We start from the raw sequence: 26,019 nt of genomic DNA, 5'->3' as shown, positions 1-26,019 counted from the left end.
AGCAGCCTTTACCTTAGCAAGATAAAGGTTAGTAGCGACCCTGACAGCTATCCTATTAAAATCCGTCGGGGCCCCTCTCCACCTGCGCTCTAGCCGTCTCCTGACCCGCTTCCTCGCCCGGAGGTCCCGGTTAAACCAGGGTGCCGGGCGGTCTCTGCGCCGGAGAGGGCGTTTAGGTGCGATCATGTCAGCAGCCCTAGTCGCGGCAGCAAACCAGCCATCCACCAGAGCCTCGACAGGAGCGCCAGCCAGGTCAGCCGTAACACCTCTCATGGCATCCTGGAATCCAACAGGATCCAGTAGCCTTCGAGGGCGGACCATAACAATAGATCCCAGCTCCCTGCAGGGGGGGAGAGCCATTTTAATGGTACACTTTATTAGGTGGTGATCCGACCATGACAAGGGTACCGACTCAAGGTCAGTCACCATCGGACCACTCTCGCTCCCATTGGTAGAAAAAACCAGGTCGAGTGTATGACCCCCCACGTGAGTGGGACCGTTGACATGTTGGGACATGTTCAAGAAGGCCATGGTCTCCAAGAACTCAAGAGCTGGACCAGATGTCTCCGCCCCCGCGCGCACGTTGAAATCCCCCAGCACCAATAGGTTCGGGGAACCCAACAGTGTCGCGGAGACGAAGTCCACCAGCTCCGGTAGGGAGGTGGCTGGGTCGCGGGGAGCACGGTAGCCCAGCAAGATCCCAATACCGTCCCTGGCCCCGACAGACACGTGGAGGGCCTCAAGACCCGGCTTTATCACCGAGGAGCGCCTAGTGACCTCCAAGCTGGACTTATGGACAATGGCTACTCCCCCCCCCCCCGACCCTCCAGTCTGCCCTGGTGTTGGACAGCATAACCGGGCGGACAGATGAGAGCTAGAGGGGGACCCCCCTCTCCGCCGATCCAAGTTTCGGTTATGCAAGCCAGGTCTGTATCCTCCTCCAGAATAAGGTCTTGAATTACCTGGGCCTTATTGGATACAGACCTGGCATTCAACAACACCAGGCGTAGAGTGGAAGGTAGGCTGGTCTGGCTACCTCGATACTGGAGGCTGGTCTCCGTCTCAGAACAAGGAACAGCCTTTAAACATCTGTCCCTAGTTCTTCTAACACGAGCAGGGACGGAGCCAACGCCATATTTCCCCCTACCCGTAATCACAGAAATATTCTGGGGCCCCTCGCTGGGACGGCAGGCCTTCCAAACCATATCAAAAAAAAAAAAAAAAAAAAGGACAGGTAAGTGCAAACAATCAAGTTAACCCAAAATAAATTACATGTACAATTATAAAATATACAAAAGTAATCTAACAGAAAACAAAAAATATTAACAATTTAAAAAAAAAAAAAGAAAAAAAAAAAAAAAAGAACACAATATGACTACAAAATTCCCCCAAAGGTTATCCCCCACATATAGCCGAGAGTTGTTTTTCTCTGACAGTTGATTTTGACCCTTTAGATAGAACTGGAGTCAATGGCGTTTCGTTAACACGGCCGGAGTCCCAGATCACAATAACGGGCTCAGAGGTCTCAGTATGGACACAGGGCAGGGTCACAAGCGCTAGTAAGCAAGCTGGAAAAAGCTTGGACCCTGCCATTTCCCCCCTTAAGGATCCAATTGGGGGGAGATCAAGTGGCAGCAAGCAGGCTGAGGCAGAGAAGCAGGCGAGGGAAGAAGGAGCTGGGGGGGGAATCTCCAACATGGCGCCGGCGTTCCCACGCTCCGGTGACCTCCCAGCTCCCGCTGATGCTGCAGGATCCTGGACCCTCTCAGCTACCCCCAAGTCCAGCAGTCCGTCCAGGCGCGTCCCCAAGGTCCCCAGTCTGCAAGAGATGCCCCGTTCCTCCGCCAACTCCACCAGGCAAGGCACCTCCCAGGCAACGAGGGTCCCCCAAGCGCCTTCAGGCAGCCGCTCACCACCACTCCGCAGGTGAACCCGGCGTCCTACGCTCCGCGCTTGCTGGTAGCAGCGACCATCCACCGCGCCAAAGCTCCGTGGCAAGATCTCCCCGACGCGTCCAGCGACCAGCGCGGCGAGGCTCGTCTCCAAGGAGGGGGGGGCAGGGCGTCCGTCATCAGCCCATAGATCTTTTCCCCCTCCGACAATCGCCTCCACACAGACCGTCGTCCGCCGCTTTCCCAAGCCTCCGAGCCCAGCAGGGAACCGGAGGAGCCCTCTCCCTACTCCAGCTCCAACTCCGATCCCCGCTGCGAGCTCCCGGCCAGAAACGCAGGCTCCTGGTTCACGCCAGCAGGGCATGCGGGGGAGAGCAGGGGGGGAGCAAACAAAACAAAATAAAATAAGTAAATAAAAAACAAACAATAGAAATGAGAGAGCGGGAGAGAGCGAAAGTGCCAGGAGAGAAAGAGAAAAAAAAAAAAAGAGAAAAAAGAGAAGAAACCAAGAGGCAAACCGAGGCGGACCAAGGCAGCGGAAAAACGCGGCGAGGAGAGACGCGCTACCCGTCCGCCATCGGCGCCATCTTCTAGAAAAGTCTCAGTCATTACTGTGGTCCAGATAGGCGGGGTATAAATCAAATAAATCACATAAATAAATAAATAAATATTTCCCACCAAAAAAGAGGAACTGCTCCAAGTTTCAAATAAACCTAATCACAATGATTAATCTATTTTACACCCCACCTTTCCTGATGGACTTCGAGGTGGACTAAGTAAGTCTTCCCTGCATCCCATTTTATTCTCACAGTATACCTGCAAGACAGGTGAAGTAATGTCTTGCACAAGCATTCACACCTTTAATTCCTCCATGCCCCTTTGGTAGATTAAGTCTCAGGGCCTAGATTCTAAACAATTTTTTAAGCAATAATGTATCTACCCTTGTAGAATTCAAGATTTCAGCCAAATCTGTGTACACCATCCTAGCAAATAGTTTTGTAATAAAACAAACTTTCTACCACCTTTTAGTGCTCTCGGCGGATAAGTGAAATAAAGTTGTAACTGGCATCTAAGGCAGTCTTGCTACTGACAGAGATATAATAGGGGATGAAAACCCAATACACTGGCTGGAAAAGGGTTTCCAGAAGACAGCACTATGTACTAAACAATTCAGAAATCTAGAATTTTAGCACAGTCCACATTGGGTAACTGCATATTCCTCTCCCCTTTAAGCCACTTGCATCAAAAGGAGTGGAATGGGGTGCAATCCTATCTTTCTGTCTGATCACCCTGCCTTTCTCCTAAAAAAAGGACCCAAGGCAGCCTACATCATTAAAAGTACAATAATAAAAGCTAAAAACACTAAATTATTCAAACATTAAAGAACTAATAATATTGTGCTAAGAGTGGTCACATTGACTAGATAGGCAGGGTATAAATGAAATAAATAAATAAATAAATAAATAAAATATTAAGAAAAAGCATTACAAAAAACAGATTTAAATGCAAGAAAATATAAACCCTTTTATCGTCTCCCAGACTGTCAGTCACTAAGGAAAAACATGCCGGTAGAGACAGGTCTCTGCCTGTTTACAGAAGGATTGGCCTCCTGGGGGAGGGAGTTCTAGAATCTGGGGGCAGTGACAGAAAAGGCCTTCTCGAAGTGCACCTGTGAAGATGGTGGGACTAAGGAGAAAAGCACCTGGGCAGGCTCATAAAGGGAGATAGTTTTTGACCCAAGCCGTTCAGGGCTTCATAGGTTAAAACCTGAGGGCTGTCCTCAGAATAAAGTTGCATTGGCAAGAGAAACATAGATGCAGGAAGGAGGAAGCAAGACCAGGGCAGGCTGATTGGTACACTTCGCTTTTTTACCCTGCCTTCCAGAAGGCGTGAGCAACATCGTGCCCTGTACAGAAGCAGACCAATGGTAAAAACAAGTCAGAGTTTAAACATCTCATAGCTATACCATTAGCACTACTCCCCTTTAAAAAGCTATTTATATGTGAAATTCATTAATAATCTCTCCTTGCACCTCCACACTGATCTATGATATAGAAGAGCCAACAAGCACTATCTAGACCTGGAAGTGAGTGTTCTTTTTTTCCTGGCAACATATGCAACAGTATAATTATACATGGCAAGAAGAATAATTATGAGCACAGAATGTACAGGACAAAATATTTTTGGCAAGTCTCTCATATCTGACTGCAAATATGTGCGCGCGCGCGCACACACACACACACACACACACACGTACGTATATACAGAGAGCTCTAGGGTACACTATAAGGAACATATTATTTTGATAACAGAAAATCCAATACCATGAATACTGAACAAACAAATGAAATTTCTCAACGTTTTCATTTACAATGGTACATTTGTATCTCCATATTCACATTTGCCTGTTCATCCCTGTCTGACCTGCTAGACACACAGACATGCACACTTGATCAAAAGCGTGCTATTAAAACATCAAAACAAATGTCATGCTTGGCAGAGACAATTTTGAAGAATATGGACACACAGAAAAAGATTTGTGACCACTGATGGATGAATCATCTTTCTCAGAGGGTGTGGACAGTTACTTTATGCATGCATTAATACAACTAGCCTTTGAGGCAGCAGTCTATAGACTCATAGAGGGAGTGAAAAGTGGGAAAACTACTCAAGTGAGGTTATAGCTAAAATGGAACTTTACTCTGGCCTTTTTAGATCTGTGGGCACTGCTTCATTCAAGCTAACACACTGGTTCTCTAAAAAAAATTCCACTGAGAGCAAGTTCTCATTCCTTTGAAATGCAAGTAGGGGAGGACTCTGCTATGAGTGGCAGAGTGCATGCTGTAAATGTGAAAGATAAGGTATTTAATTAAGTGGTAGAGGACATGCTTCATATGCCAAGCATCTAACAGAAAGACTTTCACTAAGTAATACAGCACATGCTTTACATCCAAAGCATCTAATGTTATTGACACCTTTCATCTTGTACTATCTGACAATGTGGACAAACTTGTTCTCTGGCCCCTTCACTCTCTCGGTTTACAAAATCTGCCAAGTCTGGCCTGGATATTTGGAGGTAATTAATGCTTCCTTAAAATGGGGGGGGGGGGGTGATCTTCACTCAAAAGAGAATGTAATGAGATCCTTCTTGAAGAAAATTACTTTAGCTCCTGTAGTTCTTCATACTTGCTGTGTAGTTTCACATTTTCCATTTTAGCATGAAGTGTTGGAATGTATGTTGGTTTCTTAACTCCAGGTAGGGTTGAATGATACTGAATGCAGAGGACCCCCCTATCCACAGGATCAGTATCTGTGGATTCCCTTTTCCACTGCCTGAAAATAATAAGTAAAACCCCTCACAGTATATTTACCAGAGCTGGCCACTAGAGGGAGCCAGAGATCATGCTATATATAACTTTCACTATTTCTGTGTTTTTCAGCATCCACGTGGAGTGGGGTGAGTCTCGGAACCAATCCCCTGTGGATGCCATGGTCCTGCTGTATTTAAATCCATTCTAGTTCATGTTCAGGTCTGGCTTTTGGCCTTAGTGACCCTAGCAGATGACTTACATCAGGAAATCGATCGGAGGAATATTACCCTATTGATTCTGGTCACTGGCTTTCAACAGAGCCAAAAGAAGTTTTATTTTGGCAGGATTTTGTTTTCCAGACTGACTAATTTTTTTAAGAAAAGGCTTTTAATGAACTTGCAACATGTTATCTTTTTAAAAAAAGGATGTTTTAGTAAACCACTGCATGAATTGTTCATCTTGTCAGGTGTGGAACAGGGGACAGGATTTTAGGGTGGCTCTAGTCCTTTCCAGATGACCTTTTTTGGAAAATAGTATCTGTGGGTGTCTTCACCCTGTGCCACTCACCTGTGGGGTGCTTCAAGATCCCATGTCATCCTCAATGATCCTAATCATCTGCATTAAACCACTGGGAAAGTCATTAGAGATCTGAACTCAAATGTTATCGATATTCTTAAAACACTAAACCCTAATTTTTGATTCCAGAAAGACTATAAAACCTTTGAACCAACGTCTGGAGAAACTGTTTTGATTGATAAAAGCAAGCAAGCTGAGATTACATCTAGACAAGACAGAAACATTATGGTTAGAGAAATCAACCACAATCTGGCATCTGATGAGGCGGTACTTCCTGAAGAAACAAATACAGTATGAAGACTGGGAGTGCTCATGGGACTGACTTTCACTCAGGAACTAGACATGCCATTAATTGAGGAACAGTTTGTTCAGGTGACAGTGATGTCCAGGATATGTTCCAGCAGCTTAGGCTAATACCCTGAACTGTGACTTTATCCAAGCTGGATTACTGTAATGTACTCTATGTGGAAACACCTTTAAAAGCTGTTCTAAAACCGCAGCTGATGAAGACTCAGTGCTCCAACTGGGCAGCCCCTTCAGGTGCCACCAATATAGTGCGCCTTGGTTCTCAGTATGCTTTGAGTCAAATGGTTTGACTCAAGGAACTTGAATGAGGATCTCTCACACTAGCTTGCCTTCTGAATTAGCTCTGGCTCTTCTGATAGTGAGGCCCAGCTCTTCTGGCACAAGTTTTCATCAAGCACTTGCCAGGACTCTTGTCATCCACCACTTCTGAAAGCACCAAAGACCCATTTTCTTACAGGCTTTTCTTTTAACTGCATTTTTTGAATGCTGACTTTTGCTGCAATTGCTGCAGTTTATTTATTTAATTTTAAATTGATTATTAGTTTTATTATATTGTTGAAGAGAATGGTAAACCAGTTCTGAATATTTTCAACTTGGAAAGCCCTGAAAGAAATCACCATAAGTCAGAACTGATGGCACATCATCATCGTCGTCGTTGTCGTCATCATCATCAATCATCAATCATCAATCATCAATCATCATCATCATCATCATCATCATCATCATCATCATTATTATTATTACTATTATTATTATTATTATTATTATTATTTTTATTATTATTATTATTATTATTATTATTATTATTATTATTAACTCTCTTTTGAGACGTTTTCTACACTTAAAAATAGCCTAAAATTATTTGAAGTAAATAAGCAAGTGGCTAGTTCCAACATTAACATTTGTTGTTGAAAAAGAATCAACATGTGCATAGTGAAAACTATTTATTAGTAGCTGTGCATGATCAGTTCCAAAAGTAGAGGCAGCTGTACTTTCATCTTGCAAATTAACGCTGTCTTGTTTCTTTCTAATATCCAATTTTTGATGAAACCTCACTATGCTAATTATACTCAATTGCTTCTTTGCATGATAAAATAAAGTGTTTACTGTTTCATTGGAAGGACAGGTCCTGAAACTGAGGCTCCAATACTTTGGCCATCTCATGAGAAGAGAAGACTCCCTGAAAAAGACCCTGAAGTTGGGAAAGTGTGAGGGCAGGAGGAGAAGGGGACGACAGAGGACAAGATGGTTGGACAGTGTCATTGAAGCTACCAAGATGCATTTGACCGAACTCCAGGAGGCAGTGGAAGACAGGAGGGCCTGGCGTGCTCTGGTCCATGGGGTCATGAAGAGTCGGACATGACTTAACGACTAAACAACAACAACAACTGTTTATGTACCAGCGGTATGGGGCTGGTACAATGTGTAGCCTGTATAATTTTTAATTATACAGGATACACATTGCCCCTCCCTGGTGAGCTGGGTACTCATTTTACTGACCTGAGAAGGATGGAAGGCTGAGCCAACCTTGAACTGTTGAATCTGATGGTATGGAATGCTGACCATGAACAGAGTTTTGGTTGCAATACTACAGTTAAACTACTGCGCCACAAGTTCCTCATCACACAATGTACCAGTCATTGAGTGAGCTGGACTGACTTCCTCAAGTCTGTAGCACTCCATCAGCAAAGAACAAGGTTGGACTCTAAGTACCAAAGCATTCGAAGTATTGAAGTACATTAACAAAAAGGAGTACACATCCCAAAGCTCTACACATAGACTAGGCTAAATATATCCCATGATCCACATGCAGCCCCCAAGCCCCCATGACCTCTAGGATTTTTAAAAAAGCAACAAAGAACTATAGCTGCAAACCATTCTCTGCTACTTATACAACTCTATGGTAGTATTATTCTGTTTACTTATTTATATGCTATTTTCTGCCAGAACTAGGCTCCAAAGTGGCACAGAATAGTTTAACAACAGCAGACAATTAAAAATGAAGTTGCAAATATTAAGTACATTTAAATGTATCATTTTATTAAAATGCAATTAAAATCAAAATGCTAAACTCTTGTTATTAAAATACTAGTACTAGTTTACCTTAAACAAATAAACAAATGGAGAAATCCAACACATCAACAAAAATCTGACAGGTCTTTGCTTCGCATTGGAAGGAGAGGAGTGGAGGAAACCTAGCTTCTCTTGGCAAACAGCTGCAAAGCCTGGGAGCAACTACAGAGGAGTCTCTCTTCTCAGGGTTCCACCAAAGAGGCTTCTCAAGGTAATGGGACTATAAGAAGGTCTTCTCCAGTAGATTTCAAAGGCGACTTTCATAGCTTATTCATCTTTAACATTGTTTGATCTAATTTATTTATTAAAAACAACTTATTGTTTTTATTTTTGCTCAAAATGCTCGTTCTTTGCCTTAATAATCTTAATTGAAAAGGGAGGTATTTGATTGGCATGTTTACTTCCTGGAAGTAGGAAGTAATAGCAAACAGTCCAATCAAGGGAATGACATCCTAGGAAGTAAACACAACGATCGAGGACTTCTTTATTCAGTTAAGTTTATCAAAGCAAATAACTATAATTTAGATTAAAATAAAAGTGATAAGCCCTCTCTAACAATTAAGTCAGTTATTCTAAAACTAAGAAAAGTAAACCTTATAAATAACACGTCCTGAGTTGAATGTTTGAAACCTACGATAATACCCCTCTAGCCTATTAAAAGAATAATGGATTTTGACTGGGCAGAAAGACGCATCAACTCAACAGAGCTGTACTGAAGAGTAACACCCTCACCCAAACAGGCACATTGTTTGAAACCCAATTTTCATCTGCTTGTCTGAGAAGATGTAAGAAATGCAAATGGACTACTGGAACAATGAAAAGAATGTCAAGAAAACGTTCTGTATTTTGTTTATTTTTTTACTTCAACCCCACATTTCTCCCTGCAAAGATACTCAAGGCATCTTATGACCTGTGGCAGTTGAAATAATATGGAAGGCAAGATCCATGTTCCCTTGAGCATATGCATGAAGGACAGGGCTCCCACCAAAATGTTAGCTAAATGGGCATCCATTTAAGTGCACAACCTATATGACAGGGTGAAGAGAGACCATGAAAAAGAATCGTAAGAGTTTCTCAAAGTAATGTTGTGATTTTAATGTTTGTAATGGAGATAATTGCATTGTCTCTGCATTGAAACAGAACCGATGGCTTTAAAGCAAGGTGCATGGAGGAGATTTGTATGTGCAGAAACAGATGAAAAAGAGACTAGAGGAAGAGGGTTCAATACATGTTGAATCTTACTTCAGTAGTCACAGTTAAGGTTATATGACTATAATATGCTCTAAGCCTCTAAAGAAATAAAAAATGGCCCAAATCCTGTTTCTAAGCTAAAGTAAATCACAATTAGAATAGGCCCATTTGAATTAATGGAACTTACAGAGGAGTTAACTCACTAAATCCCCATGGACCTGTTCTAGTGTGAGTTACAATGCAGTGCAACAGGATTTTGACCAATAATTCATATAGATTTATGCATATATTTCCTTGCATATGAACACACTCCAGAGATGTTTAAAAAAAGCATCCAAACCAGAGAATCATTCAGAACAGATTATTTGACCTTCAAAGTTCTAAGGTTGCTAGTCATCAAATGTGGCAGGAGAATAATTTGTGTGCCTAAATTATAAAAACAAGAGTTCCTCCATGTAACTTTCTGCACCATATTTTTTGGGGTGCACACATGTCTCTAGTACCCGGCAACATGCATTTTGCCCTCTGCAATAGATGTTGGTGATGCCAGAAGTGGAAATCTTTTCACAGAACAGAATCATATCACAGAACACTGTTGCTAAATCAGGGGAAACAATTCCAACTACAAATTACAGTATCTAACCTGGAGGGCTGCTTTAAAAAGTCCAGCAGCTCCCATGTCAAATATATCAAGTAATTACCATATTTTTCTGTGTATAAGACTATACAGTTGTGTTCAAAATTATTCAACCCCCAATGCTGTAAAGGGGTTTAGGGACTATAGTGTACATTTGGAATTGTATTCAGAATGAAATCCTACAAGGACGTTTTAAAGAACCAAATGCAACTAAAATAACATCAATTGTTTATGTAATACAGTAGTAAATGTTTCTTTTGTGGTTTCTTCATTGCCACAATTATTCAACCCCTTAAAGACTACCACTCTGAAGAAGAGAGGTTCATTCAGGTGTTTTCGATCAGGTATTGAAAACACCTGTGGATGTCACCGAGCACCAATCAAGCATAATAAGCACCAATTAGGCAGCTTTAAAATGACTGTGATACTCAGCTCCTTCTAGACATTTACTGGTGTGGTTACAAACATGGTGAAGTCAAGAGAATGGTCCAGGAAGACAAGAGAAGAGGTGATTTGTCTTCACAGGAAGGGCAATGGCTATAAGAAGATTGCAAAGAAGTTAAACATACCAAGAGACACCATAGGAAGCATCATTCGCAAATTCAAGGCAAAGGGCACTGTTGAAATGCTACCTGGTCGTGGAAGAAAGAAGATGCTGACTTCGACTGCTGTGCGCTACCTAAAGCGTAGAGTGGTGAAAAGTCCCCGTGTGACTGCTGAGGAACTGAAAAAAGATTTGTCAGATGTGGGTATAGAAATTTCAGCTCAGACAATAAGGCGCACACTGCGTAATGAAGGTCTCCATGCCAGAACCCCCAGGCACACCCCCTTGCTGTCTCCCAAGAATAAGAAGAGTCGACTGCAGTATGCCAAAAGTCATGTGGGCAAACCACAAAAGTTGTGGGATAGTGTTCTGTGGACTGATGAAACAAAATTAGAACTGTTTGGGCCCATGGATCAACGCTATGTTTGGAGGAGGAAGAACAAGGCATATGACGAAAAGAACACCTTGCCTACTGTGAAGCATGGCGGAGGGTCAATAATGCTTTGGGGCTGTTTTGCTTCTGCAGGTACAGGGAAGCTTCAGCGTGTACAAGGTACCATGAATTCTCTTCAGTACCAGGAGATATTGGATGAAAATGTGATGCAGTCCGTCACACACCTGAGGCTTGGGAGACGTTGGACCTTTCAACAGGACAATGATCCCAAGCATACCTCCAAGTCCACTAGAGCATGGTTGCAGAGGAAAGGCTGGAACATTTTGGAGTGGCCATTGCAGTCACCAGACTTAAATCCGATTGAGAACCTCTGGTGGGACTTAAAGAAAGCAGTTGCAGTACGCAAGCCTAAGAATTTGACTGAACTGGAGGCTTTTGCCCATGAAGAATGGGCGAAGATACCCGTAGATCGCTGCAAGACACTTGTGTCAAGCTATGCTTCACGTTTAAAAGGATGTTGTACTAAGTACTAAGATTGAATGTCACTTGGGGGTTGAATAAAAACTAATAATGATGTGAGCACAGAAAAGACATTTGTGGTTATTTCATTATAAACTTAAGGTTATATTTCTCTGACCTACAAGTGCCTCTTTCATGTAAATGTAAGCAAGATGACTGAATGATCAAAATCAATGTCAAAATGGCCAAAACATTCAATTTCAGTGGGGGCTGAATAATTTTGAACACAACTGTACTTTTGTCTGAAACCTTTAGACTAAAAATTGAGGGTTGTCTTATACATGGAAGTAAGCTGAGGAGAAAAAACAAGTGGAGGGGAAAGCAGGGATCAAAGTGATACTGCAGGGCTTTGATCCCTGCTTTCGCCTCCACTTGTTAAGCCTTAGCAAAATGAAAGCAGGGGTCAAAGTGCTGCAGGATCGCATTGATCCCTGCTTTCTCCTCTGCTTGCTAAGTCCCATGGGGTTTAGCAAAAGGAGGCGGGAAGGATCAAAGCAATCCCATGGCTGTATAAGGGGGAAAGGGATCAAAATAACTGTGCAGTCATGGAATTGCTTTGATCCTTTCCCCCCTCCTTTTGCTAAGCCACACGGGATTTAGCACAAAGGTAGAAAGCAGGGATCAAAGCCATCCTGCAGCACTTTGATCCTTTTTACCCTACATTTGCTAAGATTTCTTAATTTTGGGTTGGAAAAGTGGGGGGCATCTTATATATGGGGGTATCTTATACACAGAAAAAATATGGTATAACAAGGAGAAATAAGCAAACATTTGCACACAGACCTGATATGTATTGTATTATAATCCTGCGATCTGGAGGATTATTCCCAGTACATGGTATTTGGTATAGATTCATTAAAGCAAATAATTAAAATTCAGCAGATATTCTGACTGCCAATTACTCCATAATATGATACATACTTTATCGGAATCTTATTATCCCGTAGAATATGTACTCAAAACTCTTAGAATATATAATGTTCTAAATCTCATTAACAGCTATCAGATTTTAAATATATTCCCACACTGAACCACAGGAAAATCAGGGTGATTTAGAAAGACTTACGTTCTGCAGTTTGCATTATTATCTCATCAAGTTCTTTCTCCAGTTTTTCATACGTGTCGAGCCTTGCCTGGTAGTCAGAATTTTGTGCCTGAAGTTCTGAAATACGTTTCTCACTCATAGCTTGAAGATTATAAAATTCTTTGGTTAAAACCTATGAAGTTGAAAATTAAACATAAAAGCAAAAGATAGTAAACAGAGGACTGTAAATTAAGCTTGAAGAAAGGGAAAGTTGAAACAGGCCAAATATTTTTAAAGATTAGTTGAATTGCTATTATTTATCGTAATTTTGGCTCTGAACCTTAAAAGCTATTATTAAGAAGAAATCTTATATTGTAATCCTGAGACCACAGATCAGTGAATACTGGTGTTACAAAAGGAATTCACTGTTATTCCTTAGATGCTAACTATAATATCACTCCATTCATTTCTTAATGTCATTTGTAGTAATGTGCCATAGAAATATAAAATGAAACTGACTGTTCTTGCATTGGGGCTGCAAATCCCATGCCTGCTGAAACAGTCACAGAGATAGCTAGAAAAAGAAACAAGGACCTTGGTCCAGGATTTATTGAGAGAGGTAATAAGCTCAACCAAAAATTAATAATTGTCAAACATAATACTAAATTGATCAGATACATATCACAACAAATGTAGCTTATTCTGTCACAAATACATTTGACACAATGCCAACTCAAAGTAGGCGTTTGGTAAGAGACAGAATGTCCTACTGGACTGGAACACCATGAAAAATGTCCAGGCAGACACAGGCTCAAAATGGAACTCCTTTTTCACTGAGACACATACATGAACAATCAGTCCACTGTAATGTTGAAAAATATTTTCAGCACTTTAATAACCAAAACAAAGAACTAAAAACTGAAACAGAGATTACTTGTGATAATATAATTTACAAGGTTATGTTAAAGGGCAATATTCCATTATTTACAACTGCTGTTGAAAGAAACCCATGGTGCCACTTAGGCACTACAGTGGGGCCCCACTAGATAATGACCTCACAAAACGATGAATCCACATGACAATGAGTTTTTGCAATCACTATAGCGCTTCGCAAAACAGTGTTTCCTATGGGCGATTTTCACAGGACGATGTTTCGGTCCGTGCTTTGCAAGACTTTTTCTGGCACCGATGCTTCACAAGATGACAATTTTGACAAGCTAGGTCCGCGACTCACAAAATGGGTGTTTTCGGGACTAATGCTTCGCAAAATGGCTTCCCTATGGCCGATTTTCGCAAAACGATGACGATTTTTCCCCATTGGAATGCATTAAACGGATTTCAATGCATTACAATGGGGAATCGTATTTCGCAAGACTATGTTTTCACAAGACAGCAATTTCAATGGAAAGGATTAACATTGTCTTGCGAGGCACCACTGTACCTTTTTCCTTTCCTTTTTTTTAATGAAAGAGAAGCATCACAAAGTATTATCAGATAGTTCAACTTTAAGGACATGATGGATATGCTGTCCAAAGGTTCTTCACATGAAAGAACACTTGGGATTGTCCCTTCAACTTGGCACTCTCACAAGCATATTAAATAGCTAATATTGTGTTATGAAAATGATGATTGTGAAACAATGTTGCCATATATTGAATCAAAAATTAATTCATCTACACAGCATTTATACTTTGTTGACAGCCTTTTAAGCTTCCAGATAAAATAGCTTGGAATCACAGAAGAATCAGCAGAGCTATGCTTAGGCAGCCACCATCCTTTGTAGTATTTTTATTCTAGCAATGACAAAATCAAAAGAAATGGTGTAGTTTTAATACTGAGGCAAGTTGCAGCCCAAGCAGCTAGGGACTATAATTGGAAGTAGCAGATGAAGAAATTGTATTACCTCTGCTAAAACAAGAACAAGGCCATATTATGGTACTGATAATAATAGTATCAAAAATAAGTGTAAAGATGAAGAATATAAAAAGATTCATAGTGCCAAAATATGATTCAATGTAAGATTTCTGTAATATTTATTATATAAAGTACATCTAAAGAACAGATTTCCATCATTACAATTGACTGTGAACTAGAAGAACTGTAGACTGAAACCAGAGAGATTATCAGGAAAGAATAGAAAAAGACAACTACTATAGTCTGAAAAAAACAAAAAAACCTAGAGAGGTGACTGACATAAGTCTCAACAGTGTTAATGACAGACAAGATGCAGAAGTAAGATGAAATAGAAATAATGTCAGAATCCTAAGTACAATTTTTCAGTGAATGTCATAGAGTCAAAGAGAATCATTATAATAATCAGTGCAAAGAAATAGAAGAGAACAACGAAAGAGGAAAAACGAGAGATTTTCACAAAACCCAAGAAATTAAGGAAATTTAAACCTAGAATAAGCATGCTGAAAAATTAACATTGGAACTGTTATCTGACAAGGATAAAATAAAGTGAGGATGGAAAGAATATACAGAAGAGAACAAGGATAACAGATTCCTTTGAAGAAGAGTTGTGTCATGCAAGAAAAGAAGTTGAAAGTTGCTCTCAAAACACTTCAAATAAAGAAATTACCAGGAGTTAGGTGGGATGTATTCCGAGCTACAGAGACTGAATCTATAGAAATAATAAAAAGACTATGCCAACAAATATAGGGGAAAAACTGGGCCACAGACTGGAAATCTTCAACATACATTCCAGTTCCCATGAAAGGAAATGCCACAGAATGCAGTAACTTTGTGGTCATTACACTAATTTCCCATGCAAACAATATTTTGCAACAAAGATTTTAGCACATGTGGAGTGAGAAATGTCAATGTTTAAGCAGGATTCAGAAAAGGGAGAGGCAGTAGATCATATTACAATATTTTTTGGCTACTAGAGCATACCAAAGAATTTCAGAAAAAAATTACTCTGTACTTTATAAAGTCTCTGACTTTGTTGATCATGAGAAAGGCCATTTCTAGAAGAAATAGCCTCAACATATGATTGTCTTGATGTTTAATCTATACTCTGGACAAGAGGTTACTGTTAGGACAGAATACTAATACTGTTTCCCATTCATAAAGGTGACAGACAAAAGTGTATTTTGTCTCTCTGCCTATTCTGTCTATATCCAGAACATAGCACATGGAAAGACGGACTAAATTCAGATGAAGGAGGAGCAAAAATTGGCAGAATATCAATAATCTAAGATACAGATATGATGCCATATTACTGGCAGAAGGCAGCAGTGACTTGAAATGACACCTTATGAAGAGGAAAGAAGAGCAAAAGCAAGACTAGAGTTGAATATTAAAAAGACAAAAATCATGTTCACAGAAGAATTACTTAACTTTAATGTTGACAGTGAAAAAAATCCAGTTTTATAAGATTTCCTGTACCTTGGTTCAGTCATCAATCCAAATGGAGACTAAGAGAATTTGCAATGAATCCCCCCCCCGGCAGTACCGTATTTTTCGCTCCATAAGACGCACTTTTTCTCTCCAAAAAGGTGGGAGGGAAAGTACATGCGTCTTATGGAGTGAATACAATAACCCAGGGTTCAGCCACCACCACCCAAAAGCCTCCCACTGCCATGCCAAGAGGCCTCTGAACTGGCAGCAGAGACTGCTTGCTGTTCAGACCTCAGGATTCTGCACTGCTAGCTTTCCAGGATCTGCTTCCTGCAGCCCACCTAGAAAACCAGCAAGGCAAACAGGTCTATGGCAGCAAACAATGCAAATAGCCAAAGACCAAAGGGGAAAGAGTGATTCTGGAAAAACCAGAAACACAGTCCCCAACTTAAGCAGTTGATTTTCCCACATTTGGGAAATCACAGGGGTCAGCTCATCTGAAGTGCAATAGATGAGCCTTACCCTGGGAAAACCACTTTTACAACAATGGTATCTCCCCTGCTAGGTTTGAGTTTGAATGGCCCCTAAGCCTCCTGGCCCTTTGTGTGCACTATCCCCCAAAGGCATGGTGACCGCCGGCTGTACCTCCTGATCAGAACAGGGCTGCACAGCCCCAGTCCTGAAAGAGGCCAGGAGAGCTACTCAGTGTTTTGGGGTGCCCCACAGGACCCCCATCAGGGGCTAGATGTTCCTCCCACAATCCTCCAGTGCACAGATATTAGCATATCTGCCTGCTTGCATCACCCAGTAGGCTTCTCTATTGGAGAAGCAAAGCAGGAAGGAGTCTCTTTCCCTTCACCTTCTGCAGAGAAGTTAGAGCATGTGACTAGCCAGACATTTTGAGAAGCAGAGAGAGAGAGAGAGAGAGAGAGAGAGAGAGAGAGAGAGAGAGAGGACAGAAACAAAAGCTTCTAACTTTGGCAGTAAGTTAAATAGGCCTGAGGGGAAGATAAAGTTACTACTGAGAGCCTGCTAGAATAGCTCTCTGTAGTTCAGAGCTTTGCAGGAAGCTGCATCACTTCATCATAAATTAGGCTTAAATAGAAGTAATTTTGCAGATATTTAAAACATTAAGGGACGGGGGGGGGGAGGCTAATGTGTATTGTTAGCCAAATTTCATTCTGAAGCACAGAATGATTAAAAAGGCACTGAGCACATGCAGAATAAAGTTCAAAAGGGAAACCAAAAAGGGACCTAACACTCCTTTCCTTAATATATTACCACTGGGGCTACAGGTTTTATTTGGTGTATCAGCTTGCCACATTAGCTGAGTCCAGTTTTTATGGACTCATCAGAAGCAAGGCAATTTGAATTGCAGAGGGCAGATTTGAATCACAGATCTGAATATGTTCAAGTAAAGCTTTGAAATCTTGAAAATTGGTTTAAGAACCCAAGGAGATTTCACACGTACACACACACAATTGCAAAAAAATTTTAGTAGTCTTTTTGTGTTAACTAAAGCTGCATTGTGTTGCTCCCCCTGTTTTTATTGGTTTTTCTTAATCGTTGTTCGGCCAGCCTTGGTGCAAGTCCTCTTGCCACTGGATGTCAGAAAGAGAAGCCCCACTGCCATCCCTGCTGCTTGTTGCCACCCCACTTTTGCTGTGATGCCACATTCAGACCAAGGAAGAAAGTAGACAGTAGCAAGATCCAGCTGTGTCTCCCAGCCACTGCCATCTCCATCATGTTGGCACCTCTTAGCCAGCTGTGTGCAAACTCCTGATCCCAAAGGTCTTGGGGCCCAAGGGATTCTGGGGAGAGGTGGTAATAAAGGATTATTAAACAGGGATCATGAGTTGAAATGTCCCACCATTTCCATTACCAAGGGCAGTGATATTGCCTGACCCCCTCATGCATCCATGTTCCCTTTGAGTTCACTGCCAACTAGGCAAGAAATACCTATTTTCCCAAAATGTAGGAGGGTAAGGCTGTTTGATCTCAAATGGTTACTTAAATCCAGTAGCTTTACGAAGACCCATTACTGCTAGTCATGGTGACTGCAAGAACCATCAGGTTATTCTGTCAATAAGTGTCTGCCTTTTTGGGCTGCCAGAAGGTTCAATGCACCACCACAATATTGCTGGTAGATTTTATCTTTTCATTGTGATTCCCAGCTACTGTATTTTATCCTATTGGAGTCTCTAAAATTGGACAACCATCTATCAGATCTGCTCTGATTTGGATTCCTGCATTGAACCAGGGATTGGAATTGATGGCTTTAGAGGCCCCTTCCAATTCCATTATTCTATGATTCTGTGCTGCTTTGAGGTTATATTTGCAAAAGGAATCAGGCAGTGGATGTGGTGATGAATAAGTGGCACATTTTTTCTTGCAGATTACGGGAACTCATTCTACCAGTGCAAGGATGATAAGGCAGAAAAGGCTAGCATATAAAATTCCTTTTAAACTAGAGGTAGTAAAATATGCTAAAGAACATGGAAACAGAGCAGCAGAGAGACATTTTGGGCCTCCGCCATCTGAAAAAATGATTAGAGAGTGGAGGAAACAAGAAGATCAGCTGCAAAAAGCTGATAAAAGTAAGCACACTTTCCGTGGACATGCTGCAAAGTGGCCAGAGTTGGAGGTGGACATGAAAGAATGGATCATACATCAGCGGAATAATGGCTTCTCTGTCTCGACAAAAATGATCATATTTGAAGCAAAACGCATTTCTATAGAGAAAGGCATTCAGGATTTTACAGGATCACCATCATGGTGCTACAGATTTATGAGGCGATGTGGTCTTACTATGCGGACCAAAACTAGAATTGCACAAAAAATGCCAGAAGAATATGAATCTAAAATTCTATCCTTTCATAAATTCGTTATTGATGCTAGGAAGAAAAATGGCTTTGAAATTGGCCAGATTGGGAATATGGATGAAGTCCCGCTAACCTTTGATGTGCCATCTAATAGGACTGTAGATCTGAAGGGTGCCAAAACCATCAGTGTGAAAACTTCAGGGCATGAGAAGACCCATTACACAACTGTGTTATCCTGCTGTGCCGATGGCACCAAATTGCCACCCATGTTGATTTTCAAAAGGAAAACATTTCCAAAAGAAGTGATTCCGCGAGGAGTTGTTGTACATGTACATGAGAAAGGATGGATGGATGAAAATGGAATGAGAATATGGATTGAAAAGGTCTGGTCCAAACGTCCTGGAGGACTTCTGAAAAAACCTGCCTTATTAGTACTTGACCATTTTAGAGCACATATTAGCGAACCAATAAAAAAATGTTTCAAAGAAGTGAAGACTCATCTAGCTGTAATTCCCGGAGGTCTTACCAGCCAGTTGCAACCTCTTGATGTTTCCATCAACAAGCCATTTAAGGTCTTAATGAGAGAAGAGTGGAACAAATGGATGACTGCTGGTAATCATGATCTGACACCTACTGGATGAATGAAGAGGCCCACCATCACTCAAGTTTGTGAATGGGTGAAAACATCTTGGGACTCAGTGAAGGAGGAGATTGTTGTACAGTCATTCAAAAAATGTGGCATTAGCAATGCCTTAGATGGAACTGAAGACGATATCTTATATGAAGACAGCGAAGAAAGTGATGTCAGTGATTGTGAGCAAATGAGCTTCCTAAATTCTGACTCTAGTGATGGTGAGTTCTTGGGGTTTCCAGAAAACTAGAGTGCACAAAGTTTTAAGTCTCTCCATTTATTAATGACAGTGGTAATGGTTCTTAATGCCACTGTTGAATGCTGTTCACTTTACATGGTTCAAATGTTATTCTGTTATAGTTTATTAAATATTTTATTACAATATTTGGTTCAGAATATTTTTTTCCAGTTTCCCTCCTCTAAAAATTAGGTGCGTCTTAAGTTCCGGAGCGTCTTATGGAGCGAAAAATACGGTAAGTACCCTGGGAACTGCAGTCTAGAAGTGTACTTTAAAAGAAGAGCTTTTCTCACTTCCATGTGAGTCTTCGTCATCATTATACCAGTCTTTCAAGAAGAAGGAAACTGCTTCTACTGGTGCCTGGGAGTGGTGCAAGTGCTCAAGGGAAGTCTCAAGGGAGCATGGGACAGGTATTTCTGAGAGGCTCCTCTGTAAAGCCTTTGAGAGTTCCATGAACCCCTGCACCATTCTCAGACATCACTGGGAAGAGAATCCTTCTTTTTCAAAGACCAATATAATCATAATGGAAAATAAGGCCTTTTAATGGTGGGTTATTACTGCTTTTTGTTGTTCTAAGCCAGGGGTCTCAAACTCAATTTATCTGGGGGCCGCTGGAGGCAGAGTCTGGGCCACATCAGATTTTCTGCCAAGCGGAGCAAGAGCCGCCCAGGAGTTTCCTTAGCCTGGCTGGGGCTCCAAGGAGGAGGAGGATGTGTGAGAGCCCTCATTGCCGGTCACGACCCCTTCCGGCTCCTTCTTCACTACCACCAGCAGCAAGACGAAGAAGCAGAGAAGGGAGGGAGCGCCAGCGAGTGGCTAGCCGGGGGGGAGGGAGGGCATAACATAAACTTTTTTTAAAAACCCTCACAGAATCGCCTTGCCAAAGGAGAAAAGCCCACATCGGTACCCGCAAAATTAAACAGAACAGGGCGGCCTCCACCACAGGTGCTTGCGGGCGGGCGCGTACACACAAACACACACATGGAGGTCCAGCAACCTTCCTCTGAGGGCCCACCTCAAAAAAAAAGGCGCACTCAGCAGCAGCAGCTACCCCCACCATGACAGAGGAGCAAACTTTGCGAGGCTAGCCCAGGCAGCTTCCAGAAATGACAGACCATTCTATCCAACCCTTTCTCTGGCAGCAGAAGCATTTTCCACTGCCAGAGCTCCACTTCCCTCACCGATGGATGGTGTGCAGCCGCCCAGGCTGTGGCTTGGAGCTAAGGCCGGTGCGTCCCCCTCCCTCCCTGCTGAGCGCTTTCAATTGGCGAGGGAAGCGGGGCTCCGGTGACAGGGGATGCTTCCCCTGCTGGAGAAGAAGGAGGCGAGGGCTCCCGGGCAGGGCCACCAGGAGCAATGGAGCCGCTGCTGCAAGGGCAGGAGCGAGGCTCTGATGGGAGGACCCAGAAGGCAAGCCCCACTTGGGGTGGGGTGGCACCGAGCATGGTGACCGGCCGTTGGCGCTTCCCAGGTGGGCTGCCCGCAACAGCTTCCCTGCAGGGAACGGGTGCTGGGGGAACCATTAGGACAGCAACACACCCCTCAGAAAGTGCGACACGCCCCTCCGGGGGGAGGCGGGGGGTGGAGACTTGTCTCCACGGCCCAGTTCTGGTAAGCCCACTGGCACCAGGCCGCGTACCGGGGGTTGACGACCCCTGGTTTAACGGTTTCTTTGTTGCATCTGTTCTTAAATTATGTTGTAAGCTACCTTGGGTCCTGGAAGAAAGGTAGGATATTAGTTAATTCATTATGATGGCACATCTCATCTTCTCCTGGACTTTGCCTGACTGCTCCCTGACTGTTTGGAAAAAGGCCTGTGCAAGGAGTTAACCTAAGACATTTTCCCATCAGTTTTAACTGACGTGTAGGAAGGGGAGGGGCAAAGGAGTACTGCTGGCTTGATTAAGAGGACTGTACCATTAAAGAAAAGACATAAACATACTTCTCAATCATTTCATTAAAAAGTAAGCACAAAAATTCTAAATTTGCCCGTGAGAAATTCTCTGAAATTTCTCTTCTGAAATTCTCTCAAATGAAAGTTCTTTTCAATCACAGCCAAGATTGGCTGAAGATGTAATCAGAGAAATGTTCATAGCATTTGTTTTATTATGTATGTAACAACAAAATAATTTGCCTTACAATTATAAAAATAACATATAACGATTAAAAAAATCACTCTATGTTAATGCGTGCCAATAGATCTTATTTGTTTCTTATTGGGCTGCTCTATGTGTTATTTGGTAGAATTGTTTTTTTAAAGTGATAAAATCCTTTATTAGTTAATTATCACTGAGATGGAAAGAGAGCAATGTTCATGTGCTGAAGACCCTCATCACTGTCCTGATCCACATAATGTATCAACTGAAACTTGCAAGAGTCTGGATGGTTTTCTTACATACTTCTAGTTTCCGCTGGTACTTTTCACATTCCAGCTGGCACTGTGAAAGGTTCCTGGAAGTTTCTTCCTGCATGAGTTGTGCACGTTCACTTTCAAAGGACTTCAGTTTGCTCTGATGGAGGAATTCAGCCACTTTGCTTTCTGTGCTGAGCTGCAACTGCCTGTACCTGAAAATAAGATAATGTAATGTAAAGTACTGATGTTTTAGTTGTCTAAACTCTAACTTTTATTTTGACTGAGATATGGCTACATTTCTTTTATTTGCTATGAAAAAACACACATCAGAGATTTTTAATAAGAAATGTTTTTTTGGATACTGAAGATTTCATATTCTCATGATACAATAAAACATACAGTTTGGAATCTTCTCTTTTCATCTGAACAAGCATTTCATTTTTAGAACATCTGAATCTGTAACAAGACTATGAAGCACATGGATATCCATATCATGGACATCATGAAATCAAATTATAATGGAACAGATGAAAGCAAACCCGGAAGTCAATTTGATAATAATCTGCTATCAGACGACTGCATCAAATCAAGCTGCTTTTGCTTGTTCCTACTATTTCATTTAGCATTATAATAACTTCATTGTATCTGTACTGTTTCAGGATAAGTGAACACACAGTGAACAATGACTCAAATAAAAGTATTATTTATTTACTTTTTTGCAACAAAATGATGGCAAATTCTTAATGTATGTTATTTTCTTTTAAGTACTGTTTCCTTGCTTCAAAACAGTAAAGTGATTCTTGCCAGATGTTGCATTTACTTTTTCATCTAGTAATTAAATATACAGAGTCTTTTGCATTTTGGTTTAGTAAAATCTCTTATTTAGAGTGAAGCCAAGCTTACAGCTCTCTTCAAAGCTGCTTGCTTTAAAACAGATTCCCCATGACACACACAGTTTGCACCATAATGAATCCTATGCTGCAAATAACCTGAGAATCGTTAGGTCAGAAACTCTGAAATCAGCAAAACAGCCAACATTTAGATATAAAAGAACAAGAAAGCTGGATATTAACTCCTCTCCATCCAAATGACATCATTATCCAGAGTAGAAATCTAATTTTAGAATACTATTAACAGACTAAAGCTGTTAAGTCTGTACATGCAAACCAATTCTACTGAAAGAATAAATTATACAAGCATACGGACAAGACTGAATAGTTAAAATAGTAACATTTATTAAAATAAAATTAAACTAACCGACGTTTCCCCCCTTTTTAGATCTATTTGCCTGAAACATACGTTACTGTATTGTAAAGGACTGGAAGGGAAAAGGAAAAAGGGAGTGTGTTATGGTTTTAGGGAGAGAGAGTTAATTTGGACATTGGGAGAATAAGATTCTAACAAGGTGAAAAATGAGTATTATTGAAATTGGTTTCATATATTGTGTGTAGGCATCCTTCAGTCTCGAGAGACTATGGTAACGTGCTCTGTATGGAGGACTTGAAACAGCATCTAGTGTGGCTGAGAAGGCCAATTTGAGAGTGACAATCCCTTCCACACTGAAATCAAATATGATCTGCCCCTTGTCCAGCTCCCTGATTTTGCTGCTTTCGGGACTGCCTCTTCGCCTCGGCCTGCTGGGTCTCTTCAAATTGGGAGAGGCCATGATGGCTCTAGGCTGAATGCTCAGATGTCAAAGTTTCCCATCTGTTGAAGTCCATTCCTAAGGCCTTCTTGCTTGCAGATATCCTTATATCGCAGCTGTGGTCTCCCTCTGGGGCGATTTCCCTGCACTAATTCTCCATACAGGAGATCTTTTGGAATCTGGCCGTCAGCCATTCTCACGACATGTTCAAGCTGACATAGACGCTGCTGTTTCAATAATTTATATGCTAAAAATACCAGCTTGTTCTAGGACTACTCTATTTGGAACTTTGTCCTGCCAGATGATACAAAAATGTATCAGAGACAACACATATGGATCGTGTTCAACTTCCTCTCCTGCCATGCACAAAGGGTCCAGGACTCACTGCAGTACAGGAGTGTACTCAAGACACAGGCACTATAGGCCTGGATCTTGGTATATGCAGTCAGCTTATTAAGCGATACTCTCTTTGTGAGTCTAGACAACATGGTAGCTACTTTGCCAATTCGTTTATCCATTTCAACATCTAGGCAGAGAGTGTCAGAGATCGTTGAGCCAAGGTACACAAAGTCATGAACAACCTCCAATTCTTGTGTGGAGATGGCAATAGAGGGACGCGAGTCCACACTCTGGCCCATGACTTGTGTTTTCTTCAGGTTGATTGTTAGTCCAAAGTCTTGACAGGCCTTTGTAAAATGATTCATGTGTTGTTGGAGGTCTTCAGCAGAATGGGCAACAATGGCTGCATCATCGGCGAAGAGGAAGTCCTGTATGCATTTCAGTTGGACTTTGGTATTAGCTCTCAATCTAGAGAGATTAAAGAGCTTTCCGTCTGATCTAGTCCGGAGACAGACACCTTCTGTTGCAGTTCCAAAGGCATGCTTCAGCATGGCAGCAAAAAAGATCCCAAACAGGGAGGCGCGAAGACACAGCCCCGTTTCACTCCGCTTCGGATGTCAAAGGGATCTGATGTTGAGCCATCAAAACCTACAGTGCCCATTTCCTCATGAAAGGACCTGATGATGTTAAGGAGTCAAAGTTTCATATATTATAGTAGATAATAAATAAGCATGATAGGGATATATTCTGAAGAACTGTTTGGTAATATTTAATTAACAGTATTAATTTCAGGCAGAGATGATATTAAAAGGGAAATAGAGTATGGGAGAAGGAATGCAAACTGGTCAGTTAAAGGTTCTTTAAAGTTAAAGAATCCACCCATACAAGTCCTTTAAAAGAGATATTTAAGAGATTGGAAAAAAAGAAGGAAAGAGTCTGTAATAATGGTAGGTGATCTGAATATGGTTATGGATAAAAAGAAGGATTAATCAAACCCCATTAAACCTGAGAAAAATAATAGTATTGAATAGAATAAGGAGGACTGACCTGAAAGATATTTGGAGTGATGACAGAAAATGAAAAGAAATGTACACTTCACTCCTCTGTCCATACTCTAGAATAGATTACATATTTGTATCTAATCAACTGCTTTTGAGAGTAATTAAAATGGAGATAAATCTTAAAAGTAACAGAACATGCTTTGTTAAATATGGAGTTTAAAATTAAATGTGATTATAGAGAAGCTAAGAGTTGGAGATTCAATACTCTTTTTAACAAAAGAAAATAATACATAAAATAGAAAAAAAAGGAGGGGATATGGGACATTAATGACAGGAAACACTGCAAGCATAGTAATATTTGGGACACTATGAAGGTGATAATCAGAGGAATTGGTATTAGTGAATCATGTTACCATAAAAGACTATGATAAAATCATATGAGAAACTTTCAGATAAAATATGATTATTGGAAAGAAAATATATGATGGATAAGAATCACAATCTGTGAGTCACTCTTCAACCTTGCAGCGGGGCTTGTCCTCCTGCCTCCTGCCAGGAGTGGCTAACCGACTGCGATCTGCAAAGCCACTGGAAGAATAACTGCGGCAGTGGCAGATAGGTGAGTGGACCATCCGGCCCCATGGGGCTGGACCCTCGTTACTGCCACCTATGCAGGGATATTGATATTCGTATATGAATAAAATTTCCCCCATCTCTAATAAGAATATAAGCATTATTTCAGAGATACATGCGAAAAGAAAGATGTTAGACATACAGAAATGGAAGAAGTTCAGAGTAATTTAATATATTTCAAAAGAGAATATTTTTAACATATGCTTGGTTAGATCAAAACCAATCAAACAAGAAGCTGGGATCTGATCTGACACTGCTACTTTCAATATACCAGACCACCCATGGTATTTCACTGCTATTCTAGCCACTGGTAGAACCACAGAGTCCAAACTAATGCCATGACCTCATGTTCTAACATTTTTTCCTGTAGGAATGATGTCTGAGTGACAAATAGTAACTTGGGAACATGTATATTTTAAATCTAAATACTTTATATTGTCAAAATAATTTCCCCAGAGTTATCCAGTAAATCTTCATCACACTGGATAAAAAACATTATAACACTGGCTTCAGCAATTTCTGGGCTCTCTGCCAAGTCTGTTTCCTAA

The 26,019-nt window shown here is 41.3% G+C and overlaps 2 protein-coding genes and 1 non-coding gene across 6 annotated transcripts in view; 1 reads left to right on the top strand and 2 right to left on the bottom strand.

Annotated features, from left to right (window-relative positions):
- Positions 1-26,019, bottom strand: part of PIBF1 (progesterone immunomodulatory binding factor 1) — a 163,740-nt gene that overhangs the window by 56,036 nt on the left and 81,685 nt on the right. For all 4 annotated transcript variants that reach the window (XM_072994730.2, XM_072994729.2, XM_072994733.2 and 1 more), the window contains 2 exons: positions 21,900-22,065; positions 12,510-12,660 (listed from right to left, as the gene is read on the bottom strand). In XM_072994730.2, the coding sequence (XP_072850831.2) occupies positions 12,510-12,660; positions 21,900-22,065 (317 nt within the window). The remainder of the gene's footprint in view (positions 1-12,509; positions 12,661-21,899; positions 22,066-26,019) is intronic.
- On the bottom strand, positions 16,222-16,382 carry LOC140703498 (U1 spliceosomal RNA). Its single transcript, XR_012082859.2, has one exon. It is a non-coding gene; the product is annotated as a U1 spliceosomal RNA (small nuclear RNA).
- Positions 16,737-19,644, top strand: POGK (pogo transposable element derived with KRAB domain). The gene is made up of 2 exons (XM_078390767.1): positions 16,737-16,792; positions 18,205-19,644. The coding sequence occupies exon 2, from the start codon at positions 18,235-18,237 to the stop codon at positions 19,270-19,272; it is 1,038 nt and encodes a 345-aa protein (XP_078246893.1). The 5' UTR covers positions 16,737-16,792; positions 18,205-18,234; the 3' UTR covers positions 19,273-19,644.

Source organism: Pogona vitticeps, chromosome 3 (assembly GCF_051106095.1).
Source record: "Pogona vitticeps strain Pit_001003342236 chromosome 3, PviZW2.1, whole genome shotgun sequence".
NCBI classification, from domain to species: domain Eukaryota; kingdom Metazoa; phylum Chordata; class Lepidosauria; order Squamata; family Agamidae; genus Pogona; species Pogona vitticeps.
Note: the sequence above shows the minus strand (reverse complement) of the source record. Positions and strands in the feature narration are given on the sequence as shown.